Source organism: Acinonyx jubatus, chromosome C2 (assembly GCF_027475565.1).
Source record: "Acinonyx jubatus isolate Ajub_Pintada_27869175 chromosome C2, VMU_Ajub_asm_v1.0, whole genome shotgun sequence".
Classification (NCBI taxonomy): Eukaryota; Metazoa; Chordata; class Mammalia; order Carnivora; family Felidae; genus Acinonyx; species Acinonyx jubatus.
The window spans coordinates 121,808,691-121,822,926 of record NC_069384.1 but is presented as its reverse complement, the minus strand read 5'-3'; the positions used below and the strand labels follow the sequence as shown (position 1 = coordinate 121,822,926).

The following is a 14,236-nucleotide window of genomic DNA, read 5'->3' as shown; positions in this document are numbered from 1 at the left end:
CCTTCTCCTGGATCCTAAGAGCCCTGGGCTCTCCTGGTCATGTTGTTTCTTCCACACTGCCTCAGGAGGACCGAGCTCTTTCTCTGTGCATATACACAACACGCCTGGGGATGCTCTGTGGCCAGAGACTGCATCTTAAATTCCTTCCATATTCTTTGCAGCACCTTGTCACGAGCTGGACACACAGGAACATGAGCCCAGTGGATACTCACCGGAAGAACAGGGAGGGGACAGGTGTCAAAGCTACGCGTTTATGGGTCCTTTTAGCAAATGCTTACTGAGCACCTTGTGGGTTCCTGGAACTGGGCGAGGTGCTGGGGATGAAGCCCTGAGTGAGACGCTGCCCTAAGGAATGTAGGTCTGGTGGGAGACAGTAGAGTGCAACGCGCAGAGGCTTGTACAGAGTGCTTCCAGGACGTGCAGGCACTTGAGCATGGGGACAAAGTTTAGAAGGATGAGTGGGGACTTGCCTGACAGAGGGGTGGGGAGGACACTCCCAAGAGGGGATGGCACATGCAAAAGCAGGGAGGTGTAGCAGGGCCTGGCATCTTCAGGGAAGGTGGGGTAATCAAGTGTGGTGACAGCATGGCTGTGGCGGAGCCTTGGGGGCGGGAGGCATGACCTGGTCTGACCCAGGCCAAGAGAATGTGGAGAAACAAGCAGGGCCAGCCCACAGAGAACCTTCCCTGTTGGAACAAGCTATGTGGACTCTGCCCTGTAGGAAATGGAGAGTCACTGACAGGTGTAAGTACGGGAGTGTCACCGCCAAGGAAAGGAGTAAAGGAGAGACCTGCAGTCCTGGTAACAGGCCGGGGCGGGAGCCTTTGTGCAAGCGACCAGCCAGCCCACCACCCTCCCCCAGAGGAACACAGCATGTGGGGCGGGTGCAGTGGGCAGGACAGCCACTCGTTCTGCCTGCCAGGAGACTGTAAGAGCTGTAGCATGGCAAGCACAGTTGTCCCGTTGTGGTGCCACCATGCCTCTGGGCTCCAGGTAGGAGAGTGGGATGTGAAAGCCATCTGACCACCCATCCATACATCCACCATCCAGCCAAACTACCTGCTTTCTTCCACCCGTCCAACATACCAGGAACGATGTTTGCCTGCAAACTACTACGTCTCTCTATGCTCTGGTGAAGGAGTTCCTGAAATTCATTAGCACAAGTCATCTATAAAGAGATGGATATTATTTTGGTTTGTATAAAAGATAACGAAGGTGACTCCCTGCAAAATAAGAAAATGAGAATTTCAGCAGCTCTGTGAGTCTCCTTTAAAAAAAATCAATTTATTCAGGGTCACCTGGGTGGCTCAGTTGGTTAAGTGACCGACTTTGGCTCAGGTCATGATCTCAAAGTTTGTGAGTTCTAGCCATGCGTTGGGCCCTGTGCTGGCAGCTTTGGATTCTGTGTCTCCCTCCCTCCCTGTCCCTCCCCTGCTTGCACTTTCTCTCTCTTTCAAAAATAAACATTAAAAAAATTTTTTTTTAATTAAAAAAAATCAATTTATTAAAAAAAAATCTAGCATAGGGGTGCCTGGGTGGCTCACTTGGTTAAATATCTGACTCTTGATTTTGGCTCGGGTCCTGATCTCACCTTTTGTGAGTTGGAGCCCTGCATCAGGCTCTGGAACCAGTTTGGGATTTTCCCTCTCCCTCTTCCCTCACATGCATGTGCTCTCTCTCTCTCAAAATGAACATTAAAAAAAAGAGAAAATCTTGAAAATAAATCTAGTGTGTACAATCATCAATTAGAATAGAAAGTACACATAGCATTTGACCCATCAACACCTGGGACTCTATCCCACAAAAGCACAGGTTTGTAAGGGCTTATGTATAAGGTTATGTATTGCAGCATTGTTTGTAACAGAAAAAACTGGGAAAAAACTTTAGATAAGAACCTCCTAAAGTCCTTTGAGTACTGTGTTCCACATATTACTAAGTCCACACATATGTATAAGATGGATCGTATGTGTAAACAGGCTTCAAAAACACTGGTTCATACAAAGTTAAACAGGTGTGCATGTCATCGGCTTCTCAGAGCTATTAAGATGCTTATTAGGTAATATTTTCTGAAATATTCACTGAGCCAGGAGTTGTGCTAGGGACAAAGAGCAATGATCAAGACAAATTCTTGCTTTCAGAGAACTTCGAATCCGTCACTTCCGGAGTGATGAAATTCTCTTACAAGAGGAAGGTAGGGAGTGAGGGGTAGAGGTAGAGTGGACAAGTGAAACTTCCTGGAAGAGGGCAAGGTGAGGCAGAGAACAGAAGACAAAATGGGAAGCAGCCCAAAGAAGGGATGCAGAGAGATAGCATGCATGGCAGGGTGGGTGCGTTGTGGGGACCACACAGGGAAAGCACTGATGGAAAAAGAGGTGTGGGTGTGGGACATGGAGTAAAGCCAGGCTGCAGCAGTGGGCTGTTGGGCGTGTGGGCTTGGGGGGGTGGGGCAGCCACCCCAGGAGGAGTCAGGTCTTCACTCCAAGGGTGACAAAGGAAGCTTAGATGTTTAAGAGACACCTTTACTGAGATATAATTTAAATACCACAACATTTACCCATTTGATGTGCATCGTTTGATGAGCTTTAGTAAATTTATAGAGTTGTGTGACCATCACCACAATCTGGTTTTGGAACATTCCAATCTCTCCCTTGTCCCCTCTCCGACCCCACCCCCTGTGCCCACCTGCATTCAGTCTTCGCTCTCCCCTTCGTGCAGCCACCGGTCTGCTTTGTGCCTCTGTCTACAGTTTTGCCTTTTCTAGAAATTTCATATAAATAGAATCATACAATATGTTGTCTTATTGCCTGGCTTCTTTCACTCAGCATGTTTCTGAGAGTTTTCTGTTTATTGCAGGTATCTATCACTGGTTCTTTCTTAGTTGCTGGATAATTGTCCGTTGCATGGATACATTTGTTTATTATCCATTTACCAGTTGAGGAACATCTCAATTCTCCCAGTTTTGGGTCACAATGCTGCTATAAATATTCACATACAAGTGAGTGGACACATGTTTGCATCTCTTTGGACAGATTCTTTAAAAAATTTTTTTTAATGTTTATTTATTTTTGAGAGAGAGAGAGAGAGAGAGAGAGATCTGAAACAGGCTTCAGGCTCTGAGGTGTCAGCGCAGAGCCTGATGCAGGGCTTGAACCCACAAACTGAGAGATCATGACCTGAGCTGAAGTTAGATGCTTAATAGACTGAACCACCCAGGCGCCCCCAGACAGATTTGTAAGAATGGGATTTTGCTGACTGATTTCAACCATTCACGGGGTGCAAAGTGGTCACTCATTGTGAGTCTTTCAAGACTAACGGTGCCGAGCATCTTTCGTGTGCTACTTGTCGTTCATATATCTTCTTTGGTAAAGTGTTTTGTTTCTGGGATTCCACATCTGGTGGCTCTCTTGAAGGACTCTCAGGACTCCAGGGCCATATCTTCATGGCAGTGGGTCATTACAGTGAAAGGACGCACAGCAGGGACTAGCCGGGGGAAAAGACACATCAGGTGGAGTCTGGGGGAGTCCATGTGAAGGCTTCCAAAATTCTCCTGCACAGGTGGGGGCCACACAGAACACACTTCTTCCACCAGGGAAATGCAGCAACAAACAGTCTGCAGTGTTTCTGCCAAGGGACGTCTGTTTGAGACTCTGAATCCAGGGGTTTTATTGTGGGCTAGTGATGTAGGCACTTTGCCTGCCAGACCAGCCATGATTTCTGAAATTCCAAGCTCATAGGAGAGCAGGTGTTCACTATAAGTCGCATTGTTTGTACCAGTCTGGGCAGGCTGGGACAGCAGGGTTCAGTGCCCCAGGTAGACAAAACAGCCTTATCAGTTAGAATAGTAGGCAGCAATCCAAAAGCCAGTTTCTCAGATACTGGCCGAGGGCCAGCCTCATCAACAGGCTCTTTCTAAATGGCCTTGTTAGGCTTATTATGTTAACTAACCTTCTCCAACACACGTCTAGTCCAATCTTTCAATCATTTTTAATTGGAGTTTTAGTCTTCTTTTTTTTTTAGGTTTATTTATTTATGTTGAAAGAGAAGGATAGGGAGAGAGAGAGAGAGAGGGAGGGAGGGAGGGAGGGAGGGAGGGAGGCGTAGCAGAGAGAGAGAGAGAGAGGGTGAGAGAGAATCCCAAGCAGGGTCCATGCTGTCAGTACAGAGCCCAACTTGGAGCTCAATCCCACGAACCATGAGATCATGACCTGAACCGAAATCAAGAGTCAGATGCTTAGGGGGTGCCTGGGTGGCTCAGTCAGAAAAGCATCTGACTTGATTTTGGCTCAGATCATGATCTCATGGTTCGTGAGTTTGAGCCCTTCATCAGGCTCTGTGCTGACAGTATGGAGACTGCTTGGGATTCCCTCTCTCTCTCTCTCTCTCTCAAAATAAATAAATAAAATACATTAAAAATAAAAGAGTCAGGTACTTATCTGACTGAGCCACCGGAGCGCCCCAAGTCTTCTTATTTTTGAATTGTTGGAGATGTTTACATATCCTGGACATAATCATTTATTAGATTTACATTTCCGTGAATGCGTTCTCCAAGCCTGTGACTTGTCTTCCATGTTCTTAATGGTGTCTGTGGAAGAGTTTGGGCAGGGAGGCATTACGACCAGATTTGTGTGCCATCACAAAACTGCTCTGGTTCATATTGTGAGGAAGGGATTGCAGGGGCCAAGAATGTGTTGGGGAGACCCATTACACTAGTTGGGCTAAGAGATGATGGTGGTCTGGGCTGGGGGGTGCCAGGAGGGATGGAGAGAAGAGGCTGCGTGTGAGGAACGCATGGAAAGTAAGACCAGCAGGGCATGTAGATGCTCAATATGGACTTTACCAGAAGGAAAGCTGGGCTCTCCTAACTGGTCCACAGGACACCATATTATTATTATAATTATTGTTCTTAATAGTGAACACCCCACTAATTCGTGGGATTTTAGCATTCTGATAATTTGAGAAAGGTGGGACCAGATGAACACTAGGGTTCCTTCTGGTTTTCACAGTCTATGGTGCCATGAACAAGACATTCCGGGGTTATTTTAGCATTTCTAAACTATTCTGACGTGTGTGCCTATGTGCCTTATTATAGATTGTTTGTTAGTCACACAGGTGTATCTATAATGTGAGCTCTGGTCCAAGAAAATAAGGTCATGACTTAAATTGAACACAGTCGGTGCACGGAGACCCTTGCAAAAAGTGAAGGCAGAAAATACTGTTAGCACAGGGAGTGCAAGGCCAGGGATGAGGAAATTCATGTTCATGTATTAACCCAATTATCAAACGGACCTTGCCAATCTGGAGCACGATTGGTTTAAAACGGGATTTCACATCATTCTGTCCCAAGGGACACAGCCAGTATCATAAATGGAAAGTTCTTTCCTCGGGCTGGGATGCAGAGCTCCTCTCGTTTGGACAGCATCTGCTATCACAGGAGAACCTTTATTTAAGGCTGGAAATTCTATTTACCCAGGAGGCCAACACACTGTGCTTCTGTTCTTGCAAAATAAACAAAACACCTTGGCAAACTAGATACAAAGAAGGCCAGAGGGAATGGAAAGGAATGTGAAATCAGGTATGCGGGTCAGTGTCAATGCAATAAATCAGAGCACAGCAGTGATACATATTTTCTCTTCTGATACTAAAAAAAGGGAGGCTACATGAATCAATGAGACAAAGTAAGAGTCTAGAAATTGAGAGAGATACACATGTGTGTATATGTGTGTGTGTGTTTGTGTGTGTGTGTGTATTTATATCTACTTTATTATAAAGTAGATTTAGTTGTGTTGCTTTATTTTAGAAGGAGACAATGTAAAGGCTCAGAAATGGTGGGAGCCACATGATACAGCCATGAATCAGAGAGATGAGGGCATCTCGTCCAAGCCTCGTTGGGCCCGGTGCCCTGAGCCTATGGCAAGGTGGGGCAGGGCAGTGGTGGCATGCCAGGATGCCTGCTGTCAGGTGCACGCTGCAATAGTAAACCCCTTCCTTCAGGACTTGATGATGAATCTAGCTCATCATGCTGCTCATTTTGCCCTCTCCTGCCTCAGGGCCTTTGCATATGTTGTTCATTCTGCCTGAAAGCGCAGCGGCCTCCACCCATGCCCAAGTCTTATGAATTCATCTTTCAGGTCTCAAATCCATCCTCTCTTCCCTGCTGTCTATACTCTGTCATCAGGAGGAATTGCTGATGTTTTATGGAGTCTAAACTTTGTACAAATTTGAAGGTCACTTTTCAGAAAAAGAATAAAAATCACAAATGTGAAATTAGATCCCCACATGATGAAGGCCCCTCCAGGGTGTTGGAAAGGGCCCAGGCAAATGAGGGACTAGCTTTAGCTTCCTTAACTTTGTGGTGAAGCTGGGCCCTCTGGCTGCAGGGTATGCTGTGTATGGGCCTTCCTGACCTGTGTTCTAGTTTTAATCTGATGTTGAGTCATGTGAATATAATATATAATATATAATATATATATATATATAATATATAATAATAATAATGGCTCAAGGTGAGAAATCCTGCCTCAAACGCACAGGATCCCTCTCTACCCCTTTTTGCTGGACACTACAGATGTTTGCTTTCTTTCTTTTTTTAAAGTTTATTTATTAATTTTGAGAGAGAGAGTGAGCAGGGAAGGGGCAGAGAGAGAGGGAGAGAGAGAATCCCACGTAGGCTCTGCACATCATCAGTGCAGAGCCCGATGTGGGGTTCGACCCCATGAACTGCAAGATCAGAACTTGAGCCGAAATCCTAAGTCAGACGCTTAACCCACTGAGCTACTCAGGCACCCCAGTTGTTTGCTTTTGATACTCCATACAGAAAACTGGGGAAATGCTGCTCAGAGGATAAGAAGGGAGATATTCACCAGAGTAAACATCATGCAATTTTAATCGGATATTCAGTTTATTAAAAAATAAAACTAATGTGTATTGTAATAGGCTAGTATGTTTATTGGCTTGGGAATCTTATTAAAATGCAGATTCTGAGTTAGTAGGTCTGGGGTGGGGCCTGAGAGTCTGCATTTCTATCCAGCTCCCATGGGATGCAAACACTGTGTCCTGTCACCGTGTTTGGAACAGCAAATTTCTTGGCACATAGGATACACCAGTAAACAAAAATGAAGACCCTCTGCCCTTGGAGAGCTCCCAGTGTAGCTAGAAGTGGGCCGGACCCAAAGAAGGGTGGGCAGGCTGAAGTAGGACACTCAGTGCCTCAGAAAACCAGAGCTAGAGGAGAATTTAAAGACTATTCGAACCGCCCCATTTTAGAGTCTGGGAAACTGAGGCTCACAGTGTGGAAGGGAGCTGGTCAAAGTCACACAGCTGACTGTGGACAAGGCTGTTTGATTCCTATTCCCCTGCATTATCAGGGTTCTTAGAGACCCCATGGGGTGCAGAGCTCAGTCAGGGCGGGGAATGGCCAACAGCTTTAGAGCTTGCAGGGGGTGGAGGTGTAGGGGAGCCCCCTCCCCCCCCCAGGAGGGCCCCACTACTCTAGATCCTGGAACCCTGATGGCCTACTTTACTCCTCTTTATCATGACACACACACACGAACATTGGGATATGTTTGGGAAGATGCTAAGATTCTTCCTGACTGGCCCTTTGTTTTTCTGCATGACTAAATCTGTAGCAAGGATGAATGAGGGTGAAAGTATGGAGAAATTTTGAATACATTCAGTCATTTGGTCAGCAAATGTAAAGCACAAACTCAAACAGAATTAGACCAATTAAAACCTCTTCTTAATCAGGAGTGGGATGAAAATCCTGAACACGTGTGAGGTTCCTTTTCTCATCCTTCAGAGCCCACCTGAACAGAGCCATCGACCCGGAGCTTCAGATTACAGCCCTTTTGCAAGGTGTTGAAAAGCAATTGCTTCTCCATTGCTGGTACCTGGGAATATAAACTTTTATGAATTCATATCAGTTCCACTGGAACGGCAGCAAATTTCATGGAGTAGCTAAAAAGAAAGCAACAGCTGGTACATCAGGCATTAATAATATAACAAAGGAAGAAAAAAGAGAAAATTTTCATTAGTATTTTTTGATGTCAATTTATTATTTATCCCTTTGCCAATATTCAAACAGGCAGGTAGTCATAAAACATTCAAAAAGATCCTTTAAAACAGTCAAGGCGTCTGTTTTACCTCCATTCCTTTAAAAAAAATTTTTTTAACGTTTATTTATTTTTGAGACAGAGAGAGACAGAGCATGAACGGGGGAGGGTCAGAGAGAGAGGGAGACACAGAATCCGAAGCAGCTCCAGGCTCTGAGCCGTCAGCCCAGAGCCCGACGCGGGGCTCGAACTCGCAGACCGCGAGATCCTGACCTGAGTGGAAGTCGGACGCTTAACCGACTGAGCCACCCAGGTGCCCCACCTCCATTCCTTTTTAGAAACTTGGAAATCAGGAGCCCTGGCATTGATTTAAAAAGTTGTGTTAAAAGTATCCACTGTATCAAAAATATTGTTTGAGGGTTACTACTTAGAAAGATTTTAGTTTAAATTTTATCTACAGCCTAGGCAGGCAGCCGGTGGCTCTTAAGGGAAGATTCAAAGTGAATCAGCAAAGTGCTGCTTCCAAATGTTTGACTCCTCAATTAGTATTGTTTTGTTGCAACAAGGCGTCGACAAAGCCCACTGTTTGGTAATTAGCATCCTGTCAAGTCTCTCCAATCAAGGCCAGCATGCTGCACCTGGTCCTAGTTAAAAAACGCGTGTGGGCAATTCTGATCCGACCCTCAGGGGCCCGTGCCTCATGCAGAACTGCCTTCATCGGTGTGCACGGCAGAGTCACCACTTAACCAAGTAAGAAGGCCTCCGCAATGAGAGGTTTTGAGAGCTTTTGTCTAGTTCTCCTGACCTGCCGCACCCTTTTAACTTCTTTGACAAACGTCCGTTCTTGTGTAGACGCCTGTTCCTCTTCCTGGGACAGAAGACTCCTCGGAAAGAAAATCGTTGTCTACATAAAACAAAGGAAAATGGAAAAGCAAAACAACCACCACAACGAAAACAGCCGAGGACCTTGACTGCCCTCTCCTTGGGAGGAGCTTCGTGGAGGCGTGGTTGGCCCTCCCCAGCTTGTCCTTCATTCCTCTGGGTGCTTTCTAGGAACTGTCCCCGGTGTAGAGGTTGTGCTCCTTGATGTAGGTGATGACAGCGTCTGGGAGCAGGTACTTGACGCTCTGCCCTTGGCACAAGGCCCGCCTGATGTACGTGGAGCTGAGCTCGTTCTGCACGGGCTCCCTGACCAGGTGAATGTTGTGCTGGTACCTCTGCAGGATGGCTGAACCTGAGATGTATTCCTTTGGGTTGTGACCTGTCCGGCTCACACACACCATGCCAAACTTCTCCACTATTTCCTGGATGTGTGCCTCTTTCCAGAGGTTGGGGGTCTGGAAGGTCTTCAGGATATCTGCCCCGCAGAGGAGTTTCAGCTCAGGCACAGCTGGAAAAACAAGGGCGGATCCTGACAAGGTTACAGAAAGGTCACGGCCAGTAAAGACAACATACCCCGTTTGAAAAGTGCACAAAATGCTTTTTCTTGGAGTGTATTGGGAAGTCAACGTCTACACTGTGTTCACGCCTGAAAAAGTGTGTAAGGGGATCTGAAGCTACTTCGGGGACATACAATTGTAATACAATCTTTTGTTTAATAGTGGCAAAGTGCCAAGAAATCAGAACAACTTATTTCCCCCCCCCCCCCCCGCCAGTATTCTACCAAAAGTCTGTTGGCGGTTGCTGGACCCCATGGCAGTAGTCCAAAGGTGGCTGTGAACCCCATCTTCTGATAGAAGGTAAGATTGTAAAATCTCTAGTCCTAACAAGCTGTGGGCTTCAGGCAAGTCACTGCCTTTCTCAAAATCTATTTCAGCCCTAACGCCTGATACCTTTGTAAGTAAAATCTTATCATAAAGGTTAATTATAAAGGTTATTTGGATAACCAAAAGCTAGTGACCTTTTCATCTGTTTTCAATACAACAAAGCTCTAGAACAACTAATCAATGTGGATAATCCTCTGGCCTTTGTTCTAACAACAATGGTTTTAATGATAAAAGAAAACCTAACATTGGTGCTCATATGAGCACTATCACTAAGCCCTTGATGTATTTAACCTCATTTGATTCTCTGAACAATTTCATGAGTAGGCATTATTATTGTGCCCATTCTGCGGGAGGGAAACAGGCATAGAGAGGCTACCGACTTGCCTGAGGTCACTCACTTAGGCGGCAGAGTCAGGATTCAAACCCCACAGCCAGCCTCCAGGTGGGGCATTTATAATTGCTGGGCTCTGCCGCCTCCTGCTGGCGAAAATTGTACATGCATCAGAACCAAGAAGCCCTTCCTTGATTTTTCCAGGCACTGTTGAAATTCGTGTCCCTTTCCAAAGGGCTAATTTGGAAAGGGAGAAAAATCAAGTCCACGCTTGAAGCAACCAGTAGGTTCTCTGGTCCTTCCGGAAGCTGATTCTAGCTTCAGTAAATGGCAAAAGCTGTGTTCTAGAGTGTTGGCATCACTCGGTCACCATGAAACCTCAGTTGGGAGGGGTTCAGGGATCCCACCTGCTGGGGAAACACCTGATGTAAATGGTCGGTTGAGGCTCCTCTACTGTGGAACTTTGGAAGGAATCTGGACGTAGGATCAGAGAGAGGAGTTTACAAAGGAGCACTAGACCAGCTGTGGAATGGAAAGTGAGAAACTGGAAGTGTCACGGAGAGGTCTGATTTCTAGCTTTAGTTGGGCTGGATGGATCCTTTTCTGGGCCTCACTTTCCCCATCCATGAAATAGTGGGCACTGGACTTATTCACTCCTTTGGAAGTAGTAGATATAATTACAGAAGCAGTTTTCAAACACTCTAGCAGCATAATATTGGTATAATGAAATGATATTCAAACATTTATTGATGCATACATTAATAAATTCTCCATGGTTAAGAACTAGGACTCTAAAACCAGGCACCTTAGATTCAAGTCTTGGCTCTGCCATTCAACAGCTGTGTGACCTCAACTTTAAAATGGAGATATTAACAGTACTTTTCTCCTAGGGTTATTTTAGAATTGAATGAGTTTATAAATATAAAGTGCTGTAACCAAGTACGTGTGATGGCTGTTAACTGCCATTCATCCGTCCATCCACCTGCTGATCCGCTAATCCATTCATTGACACATCCATTCAACACTTAGGGAGTATTTTTAAAGTCAATAAAACTGTGTTTAGAAATTACTCCATAACCCACACTTTTGACTAATCTGAGCTGGCCCCATTGCTCACAACGTATGTGGACTTAGACTATTCTGCCTCTGGGAGGTTCTACTCCAGTTTATTTATTCAGCCGTTGTAATATAACAGGAGAGCAGCCCTGACCTTTTAAACACCTGGGTGATTTTTGTATGTGCTTTTCCTCCGGGGGAGGAGGAATGATGGGCATTTAGTTGTAGGGTCTCCTGAGGCCTGGAGCACACTTTCCCCCCATTCCACAGGCCAAAGAACAAGAAGACACCCCTTCTCTCCGCAGTGGATTTTTTTTTTATGTTTATTCATTTTTGAAAGAGAGAGAGAGACACAGCACAAGCAGGGATAGGGCAGAGAGAGAGGGAGACACAGAATCTGAAGCAGACTCCAGGCTATGAGCTGTCAGCACGGAGCCCAACTCAGGGCTCGAACTCTTGCGGGGCGAGATCATGACCTGAGCCAAACTGGATGCTCAACTGACTGAGCCACCCTGATGCCCACCCATCCCCCAGTGGATTTTTGTGGCGGTAATTTCTACCTACTGGCTTAGATATTAGATACCGTCTGATTTATGAACAATGACAGGAGTACAATTCACTGTGTGCTCCTGCCAACAGGGGACACATGCCCACACCTCCCTTTCCCCCAAAGCAAAGGCATGTCTGTGGGGTGATCGCTTCTTCTGGCAACACGTGCCTTGGACTCCAACTCTGGGCAGTCCTCAAAGAGACCATCACATCTCTTTCAAATCCATTTACATCACTGCTATGAGCTCTTCAGATATAATGACTGGCTATCCAAGTCCAAGGTTCGTAAGTCTGAGGTGTTGAAAAAAGGCTGCCGGTTTGATTCATCTCAAGCATGAAACAGTGACCTAAATCAGATGTCCGTGGGCATTTTGGGGCAATGTGCTCTTTGGAATAGCCACTGGCTTCGAGAAGCAGATGAAGCAGAGGTTTACATGAAAAGTGAGGGAAGTGCCACCGGGACCATTTTCTTTGAATGTCCAGCTGCCTTAATTCTTAACGTCAAGAACAGCAGCCCTGAGGTCAGTCAGCCCTGGTTTCCGGTTTCAGATCTGCCGGAACCCTGGGAGAATTACAGCAGATGGGCCTGTTTCCTCAGCTGTAAAATGGGGCTGACCTCCTGTGGAGGTTCTGGAAATTGAGGGGTGGAGTGAGTGCAGCCACACTCAGGAGTGTGGGACTTCTGGGGACACAGGACACCAGAGCTGAAGCCAGGTATTAAAGGGCAGCACCCCAATTAATCATACAAGGCCACCGTGGAACAATCAGTGCAGAATGGAGTCAGAGGAGGGGCCTGCCGTGGTTGCGTGGAAAGGGAATCCTCTCTGAAGGTTGCTGAGCTGTGCTCAGCCCCATCAGCTGAGCGCAGGGACCACCTTCACAAGAGACTGACACTGTTGGGCTGTTAGAGGACCGAGGCATCATCTGTCCCAAAGTGTCACAGCCAAGCCGTCGGGAACTCGGCATGGCAGGGTCAGTCCACAGAGGGCTGCAAATCACACGAGCAGGGCTCTGGCAGCCAGAGAATGCTGAGCTCAGCCCACAGTCTGCAGTCCCAGAGGAGAACACACAATAAAATACACAGCACACAGAACGGTCCTTTAGAGCTCTGCCACTAGTAATCTACAAGCCACCTCATCAGAAGCCCAATGTATGCTGAGGAAGAACTCCACCTCCTTCCTTTTTGTAATTGCTCTAGTTCCCCGCCCCACCCCCCACCTCTGATCACAAACGTGAAATCTGTGTCAATTATAAAATGTATGAAAAACACATATTCAAGGTAGAAAACAATTCTGCTTTCTCCAAAGCCGTCAATATTTGAGTGTAGTTTTTCAGTTTTTCTATTGATTTAGACATGCAAATAGATGTGTAAGTATATTTACATGTTTTTATATACTTGAGATTATATATACAGTATCGTATCCTGATTTTTTTCCGCTTACCTCATAAGCCTTTCTCCAGAAACATTTTGTGTCAATTATTCATCCTATGGATACAGAATAATTTACTTAAATGTTCCCTTATATTTAAACGGGGAGGTTGCTTTTATTTTCTGCCATTATAAAAATGGCTGTGATAAACATCCTTCTACATAAATCTTTGTCCCAATTTTTAATTATTTCCACAGTCTGATTCCTAGAAGGGGAATATATCAAGTAAAGGACATGAACGTTTTTAAAGCCCCTGATACATTTTGGTAAATTACGAAGCCCACTTCTCATTCAACATAAACTTTCTTTTTAACAGTTACTTTAGAAGAGAGCAAGATGAACGGGAGTTAGGGTTTGAAGAGCAAGAAAGGGGATAAAGAACAAACTCCCAGCATTCCAGGGCCAAGCAGAATAGCCCCTAGAAAAATAAATCTGAAAAGAATGTGGGTGAGCTTTGGTGGAGGGAGGGAGAGAGTGAGCTCATCTCTGTGAAAGCCGCTGGGACTTGTTTCACAGGGAAGACGGGTCCAACCTGGGCCTAACAGGACAGATAGATTTTTAGAAGGGGGAGCCAAGAAGGGGACGGGGAGGAGGGGCAGTCCAGGCAAAGAGCTGAGACAGGGATTCCGGAAGCCTATGCAGGGAGATAAAGGGTGAGAGGCTGGAAGCCTCAGTGTGGCATCTCTCCCACATCACTGGAGGCTCCCTGACCATCACTGGACCCTCTGGCATTCCCTAAGAGCAAGGGCTGCCCAGCACCCATGCTGTTTCCTTCCTTTGTGCCCTGCTCCACTGCCTCTCTGCCAGAAATGCCCCAACTCCAGATAACCTACTGATCCCATGAGTCTTGGTGCAAGTGTCTCCTCCTCCAGGCAGCCTTCCTAATCCATATCTCGACTACCATTCACAGCCTGTCTCTAGCTTAGGTCAAAGGTTGGGGTGGAGGGCTATCTTTGTTCTCCTCCTGAGCCTGGAGCCTGGTCTGGGGAGGTGCTCAGACAGTGTTCTTGAACCCTGGTGAGAGTAGCTGCTGAGCCAGAGATGATTCAGAAAGAA

At 46.2% G+C, this 14,236-nt stretch overlaps 1 protein-coding gene across 8 annotated transcripts in view; it reads right to left on the bottom strand.

Moving 5' to 3' along the window:
* Positions 1 to 6,559: 6,559 nt before the first annotated feature.
* The window catches only part of NMNAT3 (nicotinamide nucleotide adenylyltransferase 3), a 114,416-nt gene continuing 106,739 nt past the window's right edge, over positions 6,560 to 14,236 (bottom strand). For 3 of the 8 annotated variants that reach the window (XM_053221384.1, XM_027061729.2, XM_053221385.1), the window contains one exon: positions 8,031 to 9,459. In XM_053221384.1, coding sequence (XP_053077359.1) covers positions 9,098 to 9,459 — 362 coding nt within the window. In that variant the 3' untranslated portion in view covers positions 8,031 to 9,097. Of the gene's footprint in view, positions 7,887 to 8,030; positions 9,460 to 11,721; positions 12,797 to 14,236 lie in introns of those variants that run through there. The other 5 variants (XM_053221386.1, XM_027061730.2, XM_053221387.1 and 2 more) reach the window with 5 other exon arrangements.